The sequence below is a fragment of the Bufo gargarizans genome, chromosome 1 (genome assembly GCF_014858855.1).
Source record: "Bufo gargarizans isolate SCDJY-AF-19 chromosome 1, ASM1485885v1, whole genome shotgun sequence".
Lineage (NCBI taxonomy): Eukaryota > Metazoa > Chordata > Amphibia > Anura > Bufonidae > Bufo > Bufo gargarizans.
In genome coordinates, this window is record NC_058080.1 from 3,788,719 (window position 1) to 3,803,036 (window position 14,318).

Here is a 14,318-nt window from a genome sequence, read left to right on the forward strand (position 1 = left end):
CTGGAAGGATTCAGAAGCGTCCAGGCTAGCATGGTAACCGATCGTAGCCCCGTGATTTCACTGCGAGGCTCCAACTGGAAGGCAGAGGGATCTGAATCCCTCTGCTTTTCCTCACAGATGCCGCAATCAGCATTGAACGTGGTATCAGAGGTTGAATACAGCGGGCTCACAGCAGCAATCTGCTCCATGCAACTGCAGGCGTATAATGCCGTACATGTGCGGAATTAAGGGGGTAATCCAGCCCCACACTACAACATCCTCTCCTTCCCTGCCGTTTCCTCTAAGGGTCATATTACACGGATGAATATATACAGCAGATCGCAGTATATGAACAGCAATCCGCTGTCCAGGAACCATGATTTTCTATGGAGACAAGCGATCGCTGATTCGTTCGCTTGTCCCCACACAGCGCAGAGGATTGCCACGGGGAGCCTCTGCTTCCTTTCCCATCAGGTGTCAGATAATCAGTCTGTGAAAAAGGACCTTAACACAGAAGTCACGGTCTTGTCCGGGCTCCACAAAACCTTGCCCAAAACATCTCCTTATATGAGAAGAAACAAAAAAATCCAAGTCTTAATGAAGCTCTGATGACATACATTTTCATGAAGTCTATTTAGAAAGCCACTTCACATTTCAGAAGCAAATCGGCAATAAAATAAAATAAAAATTAACTCAGTGCAAAGGTTTCTCTACATTATATCCTTTAAGCTAGGGCTACACGGTGACACGTGTTGCAGAAAGGTCGTGCAACATTTTCTATAATGAGTCAATGGTGTCACACTGACATGATGCGACACGACAGCCACAAAAAATCCATCCAAGTTGGATTTGTGTGACTGTTGCATCGCAGTGCGACACCATTGACTGTCATTATAAAAAACGGCAGTGTAGTTGTACCCTAGCCTTAAAGGACATTTTTTAATAATTTGAATAGATGATGGGTAAATCTGTTTTCTACATTCACGACACCAATTTAAAAAGACATTTTAATCCGTATCCTGGGGCACCTATCTCACAGATAAGGAACGTATTAAAGGACCATGGGGGTGATTTATCAAACTGGTGCAAAGCAGAAGTGGCTTAGTTACCCATAGCAACCAATCAGATTCATCCTTTCATTTTAGACAGCTCCTTTGGAAAAAAAAAAAAAGTGGTGGAATCTGGTTGCTATGGGCAACTAAGCCACTTCTACTTTACACCAGTTTGATTAAAGGGGTTGTCCCTTTTGCAGTTTTAGGCCTCATGCACACGACCGTTGTTGCGGTCCGCATCAGAGCCCCTTTTTTTGCGGCTCAGGTGCTAACTTATTCACATCAATGGGGCCACAAAACACTCCGTGTGCTGTCCACATCCGTTGCACCGTTCCGTGGCCCCACAAAAAAAAATTAAAAAAAATATAGCATGTCCTATTCTTGTCCATTTTGCGGATAAGAATAGGCATTTCTACAATGGGTCGCCCGTTCCACAAATTGCGGAAGGCATTTTTGTGGATCCGCGGTTTGCAGACCGCAAAAAACTGCACAGTTGTGTGCATGAGGCCTTAAAAGCAGCACTTGGATCTGAATTATTTTGTAATTGCATGTAATTAAATAAAATGTATCTGTATAGCACCACCTGCTGTTTGTTTTCTTATTTCTTTGTCCTGCTCACTGAGATTGCCGCACATGCTCAGTTTCATCCTTCAACTCACCCCCTGACGAAGGCACGCCGAAACGCGCGTTGGGATAGCGCCATCCTGGGTTGTTTCACACACTGTCCGCTTTAGGCGAGTTCTGGTTTTAGGGCATACCTCCGCGGCCTTTTGACCCTGGTGATTTACTCCACCTGGTCTTCAATTATATTACTTTATTTTGGCTGTTCGATTACTTTCCATCCATTACTCTGCAGCTTTTTGTTCAACACACCAGGTTGTCTGCCGTGGTTGGTCCCTAACTGACCTTCACTCACCGCTTTACTTATTATTTCTTGTATGTACGTCACTCATAGATCGGTCATGGTACCAAGTACTTCTCTATGACTGTCATATATTTATGTACTTGTGACCTGTGTGCCCTCCCAGGGTGGCGCATTTTTCCTTTCCATTTGCTCTCATGTATCCTGTTTACAGCATCATATTTATGTGTATTTTTAATCATGCTTCAATAAAATATTTTTATTCTTTGGTACTTTGAGCTCCATTTTTTCTGTTCTTCTGCCATTGTACTCGGGAGCTTGTACCGAGTTACTTTCCACGGGTGCCCCTTGTGGTCACATTGTGCGGGCACTGTCCTGCTTCCCTTTGGGATACCGGGGTCGTTTTTTGTTTTCTAATTCATCCTTCAACTGCCTCCTGAGCCGTGATAGGTGGAACATGGGCACGCCCCCTGAGCCGTGATAGGTGGAACATGGGCACGCCCCCTGAGCCGTGATAGGTGGAACATGGGCACGCCCCCTGAGCCGTGATAGGTGGAACATGGGCACGCCCCCTGAGCCGTGATAGGTGGAACATGGGCACGCCCCCTGAGCCGTGATAGGTGGAACATGGGCACGCCCCCTGAGCCGTGATAGGTGGAACATGGGCACGCCCCCTGAGCCGTGATAGGTGGAACATGGGCACGCCCCCTGAGCCGTGATAGGTGGAACATGGGCACGCCCCCTGAGCCGTGATAGGTGGAACATGGGCACGCCCCCTGAGCTGCGATAGGTGGAACATGGGCACGCCCCCTGAGCTGCGATAGGTGGAACATGGGCACGCCCCCTGAGCTGCAGCAGAACAGACACTCCTCTTGAGCAGTGTTCCCTCTAAGCCTTGGCAGCTGCTGAGCGGGGTCGGCTCAGAGCTGGGCACAGCGCCATCAAAGGTGGGCGCTAGGAAAACCTAAGATAAGTGTCACATCAAAGAGCATACAGTGTAACCTCTGCACCATGCCGTACAATACAGTGTAACCTCTGCACCATGCCGTACAATACAGTGTAACCGCTGCACCATGCCGTACAATACAGTGTAACCGCTGCACCATGCCGTACAATATATAGTATAGTTCATACACAGTGCCGTACAATATACAGTATAGTTCATGCACCATGCTGTACAATATACAATATAACCCCAAAACCATGCAATATGATGTACATTATAATCCCTACACCATGCTGTACGATGTACGTTATAATCCCTACACCATGCTGTACGATGTACGTTATAATCCATACACCATGCCGTACAATATACAGTATAGTTCATGAAGAAAAGAGAGAAAATCCAGCTCTTGATAGCAGGGAATACTTTATTCACAGCGGTATTAAAACTTCCACATATGCAGGGCAGTCAAATCTATGCATTTCGGACATTTACATGCTGGTCCTTAATCATGATAATGAACAGTATAGTTCATTAGTTCATACACCGTGCTGCACAATATAATCCATACACCATGACGTATAATATACATTATAATTCATACACCATGCCGTACAATATACACAATAATCCCCCAGTGTAGGTGGTATACTGTATATTGTACGGCATAGTGTATGAGCTATACTGTATATTGTACGGTATAGTGTATGAACTATACTGTATATTGTACGGCACGGTGTATGAACTATACTGTATATTGTACGGCATGGTACAGGGATTATAATGTACAGTATACTGTACAGCAAATGACAATATAACCCCTGTGCCATGCTGTACAATAAACAGTATAACCCCTACACCAGGGATGTCAAACTCGTGGCCCTCCAGTTGTTGCAAAACTACAACTCCCATCATGCCTGGGCATACTACAGCTATCAGGGAATGATGGGAGTTGTAGTTTTGCAACATCTGGAGGGCCATGAGTTTGACATCCATGCCCTACACGGTGTCCCTACACTGCACCTCTCTGTATATATTTCATTATTTTGCCCCTCTCTCCATCTCTGTATATATTCCATGATAATGAAGGATTTGCTGCCAGTGGGCCTGCCCTCATATGGCCGGCGTGGGCTCCCTTTTCTGAATTCAAGTGCGGCGTGCCCCCCCCCCCCCCTCCCTATGAAGCCGGTGTGTGTGCATACATAAATAAAAATACCTACTCTGCTCCACTCATCTGTCAGAACAATCCCGTCATACCCTCTCCGGCGCCGCGCCATTCAGTCATCCCGCCATTCAGTCATCCCGCGTGATCCTGCGAGACCTGTGACCTCAGTGCCGAGTCACAGCTGGTGGCGCAGGCGCAGCACCGGAGAGGGTATGGGTTACTTAATGTGCGCACTGGGCCGGTAGCGCAGCCGGCCAATCGCACTGTAGGCGTTATAAAAATAAATTGCACAGACAGGCCCCGAGCCCCTTACATAAAGTCCGGGCAGCAGCAGTGAGCGGGCCAGCAGAGGTGCTGAGCGGAGGCATAAAGGAAGCTGCGCGGCCGCGCGCCCGCGCAGCTTACAGGGAACACTGCTCTTGAGCTGTCAGCTTGATATAAATCTAGCAGAGCAATGAATGGGGAGATCTCTGGATCCATGCGAGGTACAGGGCTAGTTCTAGGGTTGAGCGGTAAACCAGTGTCAACGATATACCGCCGTATTAAGAAACAGCGATATGGCGATACCGCTGTTTCCAAATAACCACAGTATTTTGTGACGTCATAGGAGAGGTCATATGCTCCTAAATCTGTCAGCCCGCCCCTGCATTGTGCATATGCGTACCGTACATATTACTTGCTCCAATATTCAAGTCTCCGCTCACCAGCCGAGCTCAGGAGCGTGGCGCGCGAAGTCAGTCAGCAGTCCGTGTCCAAGCCAAGGTGGGGGAAGAGGAGTGAGAGACCCTAACGGCCCAGGTGTCAGAAATAAAGGTTGTACTGTCCATGTCATCAGCGGCCCTTGCCCTGCACATGGTGATGGCACTTGATAAACTATAATGTCTCCCTGTTGCCCCCATACAGGAGCAACAAGACGACATTACTGTATGGGGCCACAAGACGATATACTGATGGCAGAGGGGTTACAAATTGTTGTCCCACACAGTATAATGTCACCTTGTGGCCCCCTTACAGTATAGTTCCTAAGTCCAGACAGTATAATGTCTCCTGGTGTCCCCATACAGTATACAACGTCCCCTTGCGGCTGCCCCCCCTCCCCCCATACAGTATACAACGTCCCCTTGCGGCTGCCCCCCCTCCCCCCATACAGTATACAACTTCCCCTTGCGGCTGCCCCCCCTCCCCCCATACAGTATACAACTTCCCCTTGCGGCTGCCCCCCCTCCCCCCATACAGTATACAACGTCCCCTTGCGGCTGCCCCCCCATACAGTATACAACGTCCCCTTGCGGCTGCCCCCCCATACAGTATACAACGTCCCCTTGCGGCTGCCCCCCCATACAGTATACAACGTCCCCTTGCGGCTGCCCCCCTATACAGTATACAACGTCCCCTTGCGGCTGCCCCCCCCCCCTATACAGTATACAACGTCCCCTTGCGGCTGCCCCCCCCCCCCCATACAGTATACAACGTCCCCTTGCGGCTGCCCCACCCTATACAGTATACAACGTCCCCTTGCGGCTGCCCCCCCATACAGTATACAACGTCCCCTTGGGGCTGCCCCCCCATACAGTATATAACGTCCCCTTGTGGCTCCAAGTGTTTTTTTTTCTTCTAAATAGGTATTTATTGCGATAAATATTGTTATTGTGATACATTTCTTAATATGGTTATCGTGGGCATATTTTTGATATTGCCCAACCCTAGCTGGTTCTATGTTTCTTAGAAAGAAGTTGCCATATACTATATAATGTCCGATTTTCATTTTTCCCATTAGTCATGGGATAACCCCTTTAACGACCCCCTATGCTTGCAATGGGTCAGAATCTATTTTGGATAACAGAGTGAGTCACGGACAATGGCTCGGATGTAAAAATAAGCACAATTTCTCTTTTCCAGGAACTTTTACATGAAGATTTCCAGGATTTACTGTGCAGTAAAGGAGGCTTTTAGCGGCACGCTTTATACATTCCACGGGAGGGACAATTAGGGCTTTCAGCTATTTTAACCCATTTGCTAGGGGAAGCCATGATCAGACACATCCCTCCAGTACTGTATGATTACACTATTTAAGTAAATAGGCGACCACTAACCCGCTAGATATTCTACGCTCTACTCTGGGTAAAAGAGAGAGGGGGGGGTAGTCTTCAGTGTGGACTCCATATTATCACATTTATACCCCCTAAGGCTTTAGAGTATGACTAAAATCGTTGTAAACGTGACTGAAAATATCAGGAGTCAAAAGGTGACAAAATGATTCTTTTTTTAGCCTGGAGCCCTGCGGCAAATACACCTCCACTAGAGGGGGCTTACTGCATACCGAGCGATCGCCGAATTCAACATCCGTGCTTGATCAGTGACTGTGAGCCAAAGCCAGGAGAGGAGGCTACATAGAGAAGGAATAACGGAAACATGTGCTCCTGTTCTGTGTTTAGAGCCGCACCTGGTACGAGCTCACAATTACTTATGGAAATCACTGACATGTTCTGCAAAATGACATCACTTATTTATTTTGCTGTCGACACAGGCTGTGTGAGTTGATGGACTGACAAGTGGCCAGATATTTTTAATGCACCATTTAATATCCCACATAATTAAGATTAAGAAACTGTTAAAAATTATTTGTGCGTGGAATGTGTGTGTGGGTTGGGGCAATTCTTCCATTGTTTTGACTGCATTCGCCATGTTCATTTTATTCTGTGGGCCAGTAGTATCACGGTGATACAGAGTTTTGGAGAAAGATACTGCGGGTTTGTTTTAGCACAGTGAGCTGAAGCTTTAATAGGTACCATTTTGGGCTACACAAGACTTTCAGATTTTTATTACATATTTTGGGGAGGTGAGGCGCCCAAACAAATAAGGCTACTTTCACACTGGTGTTTCTGGGTCCACTTGTGAGATCTGTTTTCAGGGCTTCCACAAGCGGCCCAAAACCGATCAGCTAAGCCCCAATGCATTCTGAATGGATAAGGATCCGTTCAGAATGCATCGATTTGGCTGCGTTTGGTCTCCGTTGCGTTTTTTAGACGGTCACTAAAACGCAACTTGCAGCGTTTTGGTGACATTCTGACTATGCGGAGCCTAACAGATCCGTCTAGACTTACAATGCAAGTCAATGGGGACGGATCCGTTTTTCACTGACAATATGGTGCAACTGAAAATGGATCTGTCCCCCAGGGCACAGATACAGTTGAATATGAAGCAGAGAGACGCCAGATCCCTGCTTCACTATTTTTTTTTGCTGTCCCAAGTTCAGCACAAGTAGGCGGGATATAGTGACGTCATCGCACCTCCTGCGCTCAGCCACGGCAGCACAGTGCGGAGCAGACTGTGTGTAGGGCAGCACTTCGGAATCCTCTGCCACCGTTCAGGATGCATCAGTTCAGTCCCCCTTACGTTTTTTGGCCGGAGAAAATACCGCAGCATGCTGCAGTTTTCTCTCCAGCCAAAAATCCTGAACACTTGCCGGAATGCCGGATCCAGCATTAATTTCCATTGAAATGCATTAATGCCGGATCCTGCCCCAAGTGTTCCGGTTTTGCAGTCTGCGCATGCGCAGACCTTTAAAAATTAGAAAGTAATAAATACCGGATCAGTTTTTCCAGATGACAACCAGAATGATCCGGTATTGCAATGCATTTGTGAGATGGATCCGCATCCGTCTCACAAATGCATGCATTTGCGTCCGGATTGACTACGGAACTGCCTGCCGGAATCCTTTGCCACAAGTGTGAAAGTACTCTTAGGCGTACCAATACGCCTTAGAGACTTTTCCCCTACATTCAGCAGCACAGGGAACGGCACAGGCAGCGCAGCGATGCTGCCTGTGCCTGAAATAACCAATAGCAAAGCTCCATACAGTAAGGAGCTTTGCTATTGGTAAATTTGGGCGGGGCGCCGGAGCGATACAGAGACTGGCAGAAGGGGAAGCCGGCGGGAGCTGAAAGGAGGAGGGGCCGGCTCCCGATGTATGAGGAGAGCAGGGGCAGCGCTGCACCAGCAAACATGGAGTGGAGCTAAAGAGGAATGGAGTGCTGGACCACTGCAGGGGAGCTCGGACATCCAGTCTGACCCGCACCACAAGGTGAAAGTGCAGCAGTGTATCCATATGTGTGATGTATGTAGCCCAGCGTGTGATGTATGCACAGCAGGCTATTATAGCCAAGTGATAAAGTACAGGGAAGATCCACCATATTGGACTGGACTTTATCACTTCGCCATAATTGCTTCATATTAGACCAGTAATGGTTCCCTGCATACCCACCTCTTAGGCCCCATTCACACCACCACTATTTATTTCTGTTGTTCTGGACACCTCAGACAAATGCCACACAGTGGTACTCATCACCATAGAGTTGCATTGTAAAACAAAACAAACACACACACACACATATGCTAATGTAGACTTTTTTGCAGGATGGGAAATCATCTTCCCATTCTGTAAAGCCCCCCCCCCCCCCCAAAAAAAAATTAAATACATTTACAAGTACACTGGAACTCTATGGCATCTGTTATAGTACAAGTTTTTTCAAGTACGTTAAACATATGAGCAAAACATGATGTGAACCCGGCCTAACTGACAGCAACCGAGCTGAACAGACTCCAATGACTACGATGGGATCCGTTCAGTTTCTGTATGGGATCCTCTTTTTACCAGACTAAAAAAGTCCTGCATGTAAGGATTTTTATGTCCAGTCTTTTAAACTAAATCTGTGACGGAGGCTCCAAACGCAGATGTGAACAAGTGCAGGCTACGTGTTATGCATTTAAAATTACTTCAACTTTCAAATATGGCAAGGGGAGTATTTTTACGCTTCTGGAAAAAAATGTAGCGCGACCTCTGGACCCCACAATGCACTGCTCTCCTGTAACTGAAAACCAACAAGTTCTGCATTTTGCTTTGGACATGAAAGAAGAGAACTTTCTGTGAGTAACGACCAGCACAGAGTAACACTGGCATGGCTGTCAAAAGGAAAAGAAGTGAGGTCCCGTGTTAGCCCAGGTACATCTCCCCTCGGTCTGTGCACTCACACGGAAGCACTGAGAAGATCTATCATCCATGTGACCGTTGCCGAGATCACAGAGTGATGTCCAAAAGTGGACATTGAAGGGGATGTCCAGGAGGGGACAACATACAAACTCCATGAGGATGTTGTCCTTGGTCGGACCCCAACCTAGGACCCCAGTGCTGCATGCCACTACTTTCAGACTACTTACTTCCTCTTCGTACTCGATGCTTTCTTGCACAAGACTTGAGATCATTTGCACTCAGAACTCTGGCAGAGGAGAGTCAAAGCCACATACGGCCTAATTGTATAAGCTACCGAGAAACATTGGGACTAAAGGAGGACTATTTTAGTCCATTAAGAGATGATTAGAGTCCTTATAAGGTTATTCCAGGACTCTCCTGTCATTAACCATGAACTGTTAACCCCTTGACGCACGGAGCTCCGTCACCTAAAACTATGCGAGCCACACGGATGCGAGTTTATTAGTGCGTTCTACAGGACCGGGTCACGGGGGGGCCAGTACCTGCGGCACAGTCTAAGCCCTTACAGCAACGACCCTATCATTGCAATTAAACCATTTCCTATGATCTGTTCCAAGCGTCAATATCATTTCGACAGGATCAGTGACATCAGTCATCCCCGAACCGGTCTGTCTTTTATGGCAGGCAGAGAGCTGAAGAAACAATGGGACTCCCCTCCCCCGTCCAAAAAATAATAAATAAATGGATTCTCCTATGTTTAATTATCTTCTAGCCACGCGCCTGCGAGGGACTCGTTCAGCAGTCCCAAGGTATGCGGATTAACGAGGAGGAATCTGCAACGTTAGAGCAAGGCTCCTTACTCACATGTGAGACGAGGCTCGGAAAGTGCTTAGATGCTCCCTTCTCCAAAGGCATGCGGCACAGGGGAAAAAAATAAATAAAAAAAAAAAGGGGTGATTGCACCGAAGCAGTATACAAGGGGTTAAGCATGGGCTAGTTCAGCCGCCAGAGGGGGTCCCCGACCTATACCCCCCTCCTCCTGCAGACGCAATGGAGAGCTGCTGCTGCTGGTAACCGAAGGCTTAACAGGGGGAGGTGTGTCTTCTCTACACTTAAAGTACATGTCCATCTAAGCTCCGAGACGCGAGATGATGCAACCGTTCAGAGCAATTAAGAATTTAACGCAATAACCCCAATCCCCCAGTGACAAGTCAAAAAGCTTATACACAACGGAGTGGCGTGCCCGATGACAGAGCGGGCATAGAGCCAGCTGCGAGGCAGCGTGCCTCAGAATCAACACGTTCTACTACTTCCAAGCGTCTTCCACTACCTCCCTGCTATTATTACACTGGGTGGGGTCGTAATATTTCCAGATCCGGGACACAGGTCGCCTCTGACAAAAACATCACGAAGGTGCAACATGTGGTATATCATCTGCACCAGAGATCCCCGGGATGAGGACTGTGCTTCGCAGGGGCAGACTATGGACCAGCACATACATAAAGAACACCCCGTACCAAAGCTACAAGATACACACTAAGGCCTCATGCACACGACCGTTAGGTTTTTTGCAGTCCACAAACCGCGGATCTGCAAGAAGAAATTTTGCGGGGCCACGGAACGGAGCAACGGATGCGGACAGCACACAGAGTGCTGTCCGCATCTTTTGTGGCCCCATTGAAGTGAATGGGTCCGCACCTGAGCAGCAAAAACTGCGGCTCGGATGCGGACCCGAAAACGGTTCTGTGCATAAGGCCTAAATTAGAGAGGTACAGGTTCTAGGCCTACATATGGGGCATGGACACAGGACGGGGAGGGGGGGGTCACCATCAGCTGTGGTAATCCTGGAGGCAGACGGAGATTCTGTACAAACCCTGTAAACACGCAGGTGACCCTGGTCACACGGGACGCATCTTATGTCCTGGGACAATATTTCAGACTCGTAGGACTATCGGATGTAGTAGAAGGCAGCGACGGTCTACTGTGGGTATTGTAGGGACCACATGCTGGACAATTCTGACTACACACCCCGGAGAGGACCCTGGATAAGAGGAGGCGCTCATCCCAACCGTGGAGAGGACCCTGGATAAGAGGAGGCGCTCATCCCACACAGGACCCTGGATAAGAGGAGGCGCTCATCCCACACAGGACCCTGGATAAGAGGAGGCGCTCATCCCACACAGGACCCTGGATAAGAGGAGGCGCTCATCCCACACAGGACCCTGGATAAGAGGAGGCGCTCATCCCACACAGGACCCTGGATAAGAGGAGGCGCTCATCCCACACAGGACCCTGGATAAGAGGAGGCGCTCATCCCAACCGTGGAGAGGACCCTGGATAAGAGGAGGCGCTCATCCCACACAGGATCCTGGATAAGAGGAGGCGCTCATCCCACACAGGATCCTGGATAAGAGGAGGAGCTCATCCCACATTACAGGAGGCGCATATCCCACACCCGTCACGTATTTACCTATGTACATAGGATAATGAAAGACAAAGTAGCCTGACAATCCCTCTAATAATGAACACGACTCCTCCACATGACAGGGCCGGCTCAGCAGAGGGATACAACTGTATCTAAGCACAAGCACAGGTATGATATATTACTCCAGGGGGTACATATGATATATTACTGTGGGGGGGGCTTTACAGGTGTGATATATTACCACAGGGGGGGGGCGGCACAGGTATGATACATTACTACGTGGGTGGGGGGGTCACAGCTACAATATTGTATCACCAGCAGGAGGCACAGGTATGATATTACTGGGGGGGAGGCACAGGTGTGATATATTACTCCAGGGAGGAGGGGGTGCACAGGTGTGATATATTTCTCCGGGAGGGGGGGGGCGCAGCACAGGTATGATATATTACTCGGGGGGGCACAGGTGTGATATATTACTCCGGGGAGGGGTACGGGTATAATGCTGAGGCACAGGTACGATATATTATCACCGGTAGGGGGCACAGGTGCATACAGCCTCCTCCAGACCTCGTGCTCCTCCTCACCTCCAGGCTGGGGCTGCGGGGCAGAAGTTGCAGGAAGCAGCTCGCAGCGCGGAAGTTACAGCAGGAACATACAGTAACGGCCTGACTGGACCGTGCCAACCCCCTGTGAGGAGGAGGGGGGCGAGTTCGGCACTGGGCGCTTTCTTCCGGTACAGGGTTCAGAATATACGGCAAGTGTGACCGGACAGCGCTGCCCCGCACCTGAGGGGAGCGGCGGGCGCCCTCCCGCTGACCGTGGTACTGGCCAGGAGTACAACTTATGGAGCCATGTACAGCAACGGTCTCGCAGGACCGTTCCATCCCCCGGGGGGAGCACCGGACGCTCTCCTGCAGTGTACTTAGTGAGGGGGAGGACAGGAGATTATCCCCTGACAATAGCAGCAGCGCCGTCCTGCCTGCCGGCCACACGCCTGTCACCCCGCAGCCGCCCTCCAGGCACAGCCCGCCGCGGGGTGACTACCAGCGCACGGCCACAGGCCACAACTAAGAGGTTTGTTCGCTCCTGTCAGTGCCCCTGTCACTCCTCAGCGGCCCGCCCCTGCCGCTGTCAGGCACACAATACGCGCAGCCACACGCACACATGTCCCTCACCTACACAGTGAATCAGCCGGTGCCGCCAGGAGTCGAGTTCCCGCCGGAATCCCTTCTTCTCCGCCGTGCACCGAGGGCTCCGGCACTGGGCAGCCATTCTGTCGGTTCCCTTTTCCCATCTGCGTCTGACGTCACCGCTCGTCACTTACAATTCACTCCTCGCACAGGCACACGGGGGAGGGGCGTGGCCAGCGGCGCTGATTGACACGGGCTTCTTCCTGGGGGGGCGGGCTCACGCGTGATTGGCAGGTCGAGCTGTCACCAGCAGCGTGGTCGGAGGGGGCGACAAAGTGCGCTGCTTGTTACCATTGTAAATATGAGCTCTGCTTATTACTATGTAGGCTGGACAGTAAACTGCACTGAGTTCAGTCATGCAGAGGATAGACTTTGTGTGACAACCTGTGTACCACTGTGTTCGCCCCTTCAAGTACCTGCCTCCATGGGTGCACCTAGTCTTTCAGCTGCCTGAGGAGAAAACCGAAATGGCGCCCTCCCTCCCCAATGCCAGTTTCATAACCAACCCCTTCAGCCCATGGCCCTTCTGCTGCCCCAGGCGATGGCCTCATTGGAGGAGCACCCCTGTCTGCTTCTGTCAACTTTAACCACCTCCGGACCGCCTAACGCAGATTCGCGTTCCGGAGGTGGCAGCGCTGCACAGAGTCACACATATACGCGTCATCTCGCGAGACGCGAGCTGACGCGCTTTTCCGGCCCGCTCTTGCGCATCGCGGGCCGGCAAAAGTTAAAGGGGGTCACGTCAGCAACCTGCCAGCCAATGATCGTTGCTGGCAGGTTGCTGATTTTTAAAAAATCCAATGAGAAGCCAGATAACAGATCATATTAGTAAATATGATCTGTTATATGGCTGCCTGCTCCTCTGCTGGTCCTTTTCGTCTGTTGGATCCAGCAGAGGAGCAGGCATCACAGTGAGTACACCAAACACCTCATACTAGCCCCAGATCACCCCCCTGCACCCCAATTAACCCTTTGATCGCCCCTGTCAATCACTAGTGAAAGTGAAAAAAGTGATCAGTGTAAACTGTCACTTTTTTTTTTTCACTGGTATTGACTGTTAGGTTTTAGGGATAGTTTAGGCCCCTTGGTTAGGTAGTTTAGGGATCGGTTAGCGCCCAGCCTACCGCACCGCAGTCACTGATTCGCTGATTAGCGTATCGCTAATCAGCATTTGTACTTTTATAGTATCTGTAAGTGATCAAAACTGATCACGGTCAGATCTATAATAGTATTAGTGTCATCTTAGCTCACCCTCCACCCAAAAACGCAGTGTTTGCCCGATCAGGCCTGATCGGTCGCCCACACATGCGTTCACCCACGCCCGCCCCGCCGCAGTGACAACATTTTTTATTTTTTTTGATCACTGCACAATCAACTATTTTTTATCAACCGCAGCGGCCTCCGGTACTTCGCTAGCCTCCCATTTGTAAGACAGGCTTGCTTTTTTTCTTGGGTAGTCTCAGGGAATACTCCTAAATTTAGTTGCCCAAATGTCAAACAGGGGGTATTCTTCTGAAGAGGCCTACAGGCTTCTGACCCAGTCGGATGAGGAATGGGAGGCCCTAGAATCCCAGAGGTGCTGGCAAACCCTGATTGGCAGTCCCCAACTTCAGCCGCACCTGTAGTTTTCCCTTTCACCGCCCAGTCTGGAGTTCGGGTTGAGACAGCTCAGATCGGTTCGGCCCTGGGATTTTTTGAGCTGTTCTTGA

General features: G+C 49.7%; 1 protein-coding gene across 3 annotated transcripts in view; it reads right to left on the reverse strand.

Moving 5' to 3' along the window:
* Positions 1-12,699, reverse strand: part of LCORL (ligand dependent nuclear receptor corepressor like) — a 103,993-nt gene extending 91,294 nt beyond the window's left edge. For 2 of the 3 annotated variants that reach the window (XM_044294187.1, XM_044294205.1), the window contains exon 1: positions 12,595-12,699. In XM_044294187.1, coding sequence (XP_044150122.1) covers positions 12,595-12,691 — 97 coding nt within the window. In that variant the 5' untranslated portion in view covers positions 12,692-12,699. The remainder of the gene's footprint in view (positions 1-12,594) is intronic. The other variant, XM_044294195.1, reaches the window with a different exon arrangement.
* Positions 12,700-14,318: the final 1,619 nt, after the last annotated feature.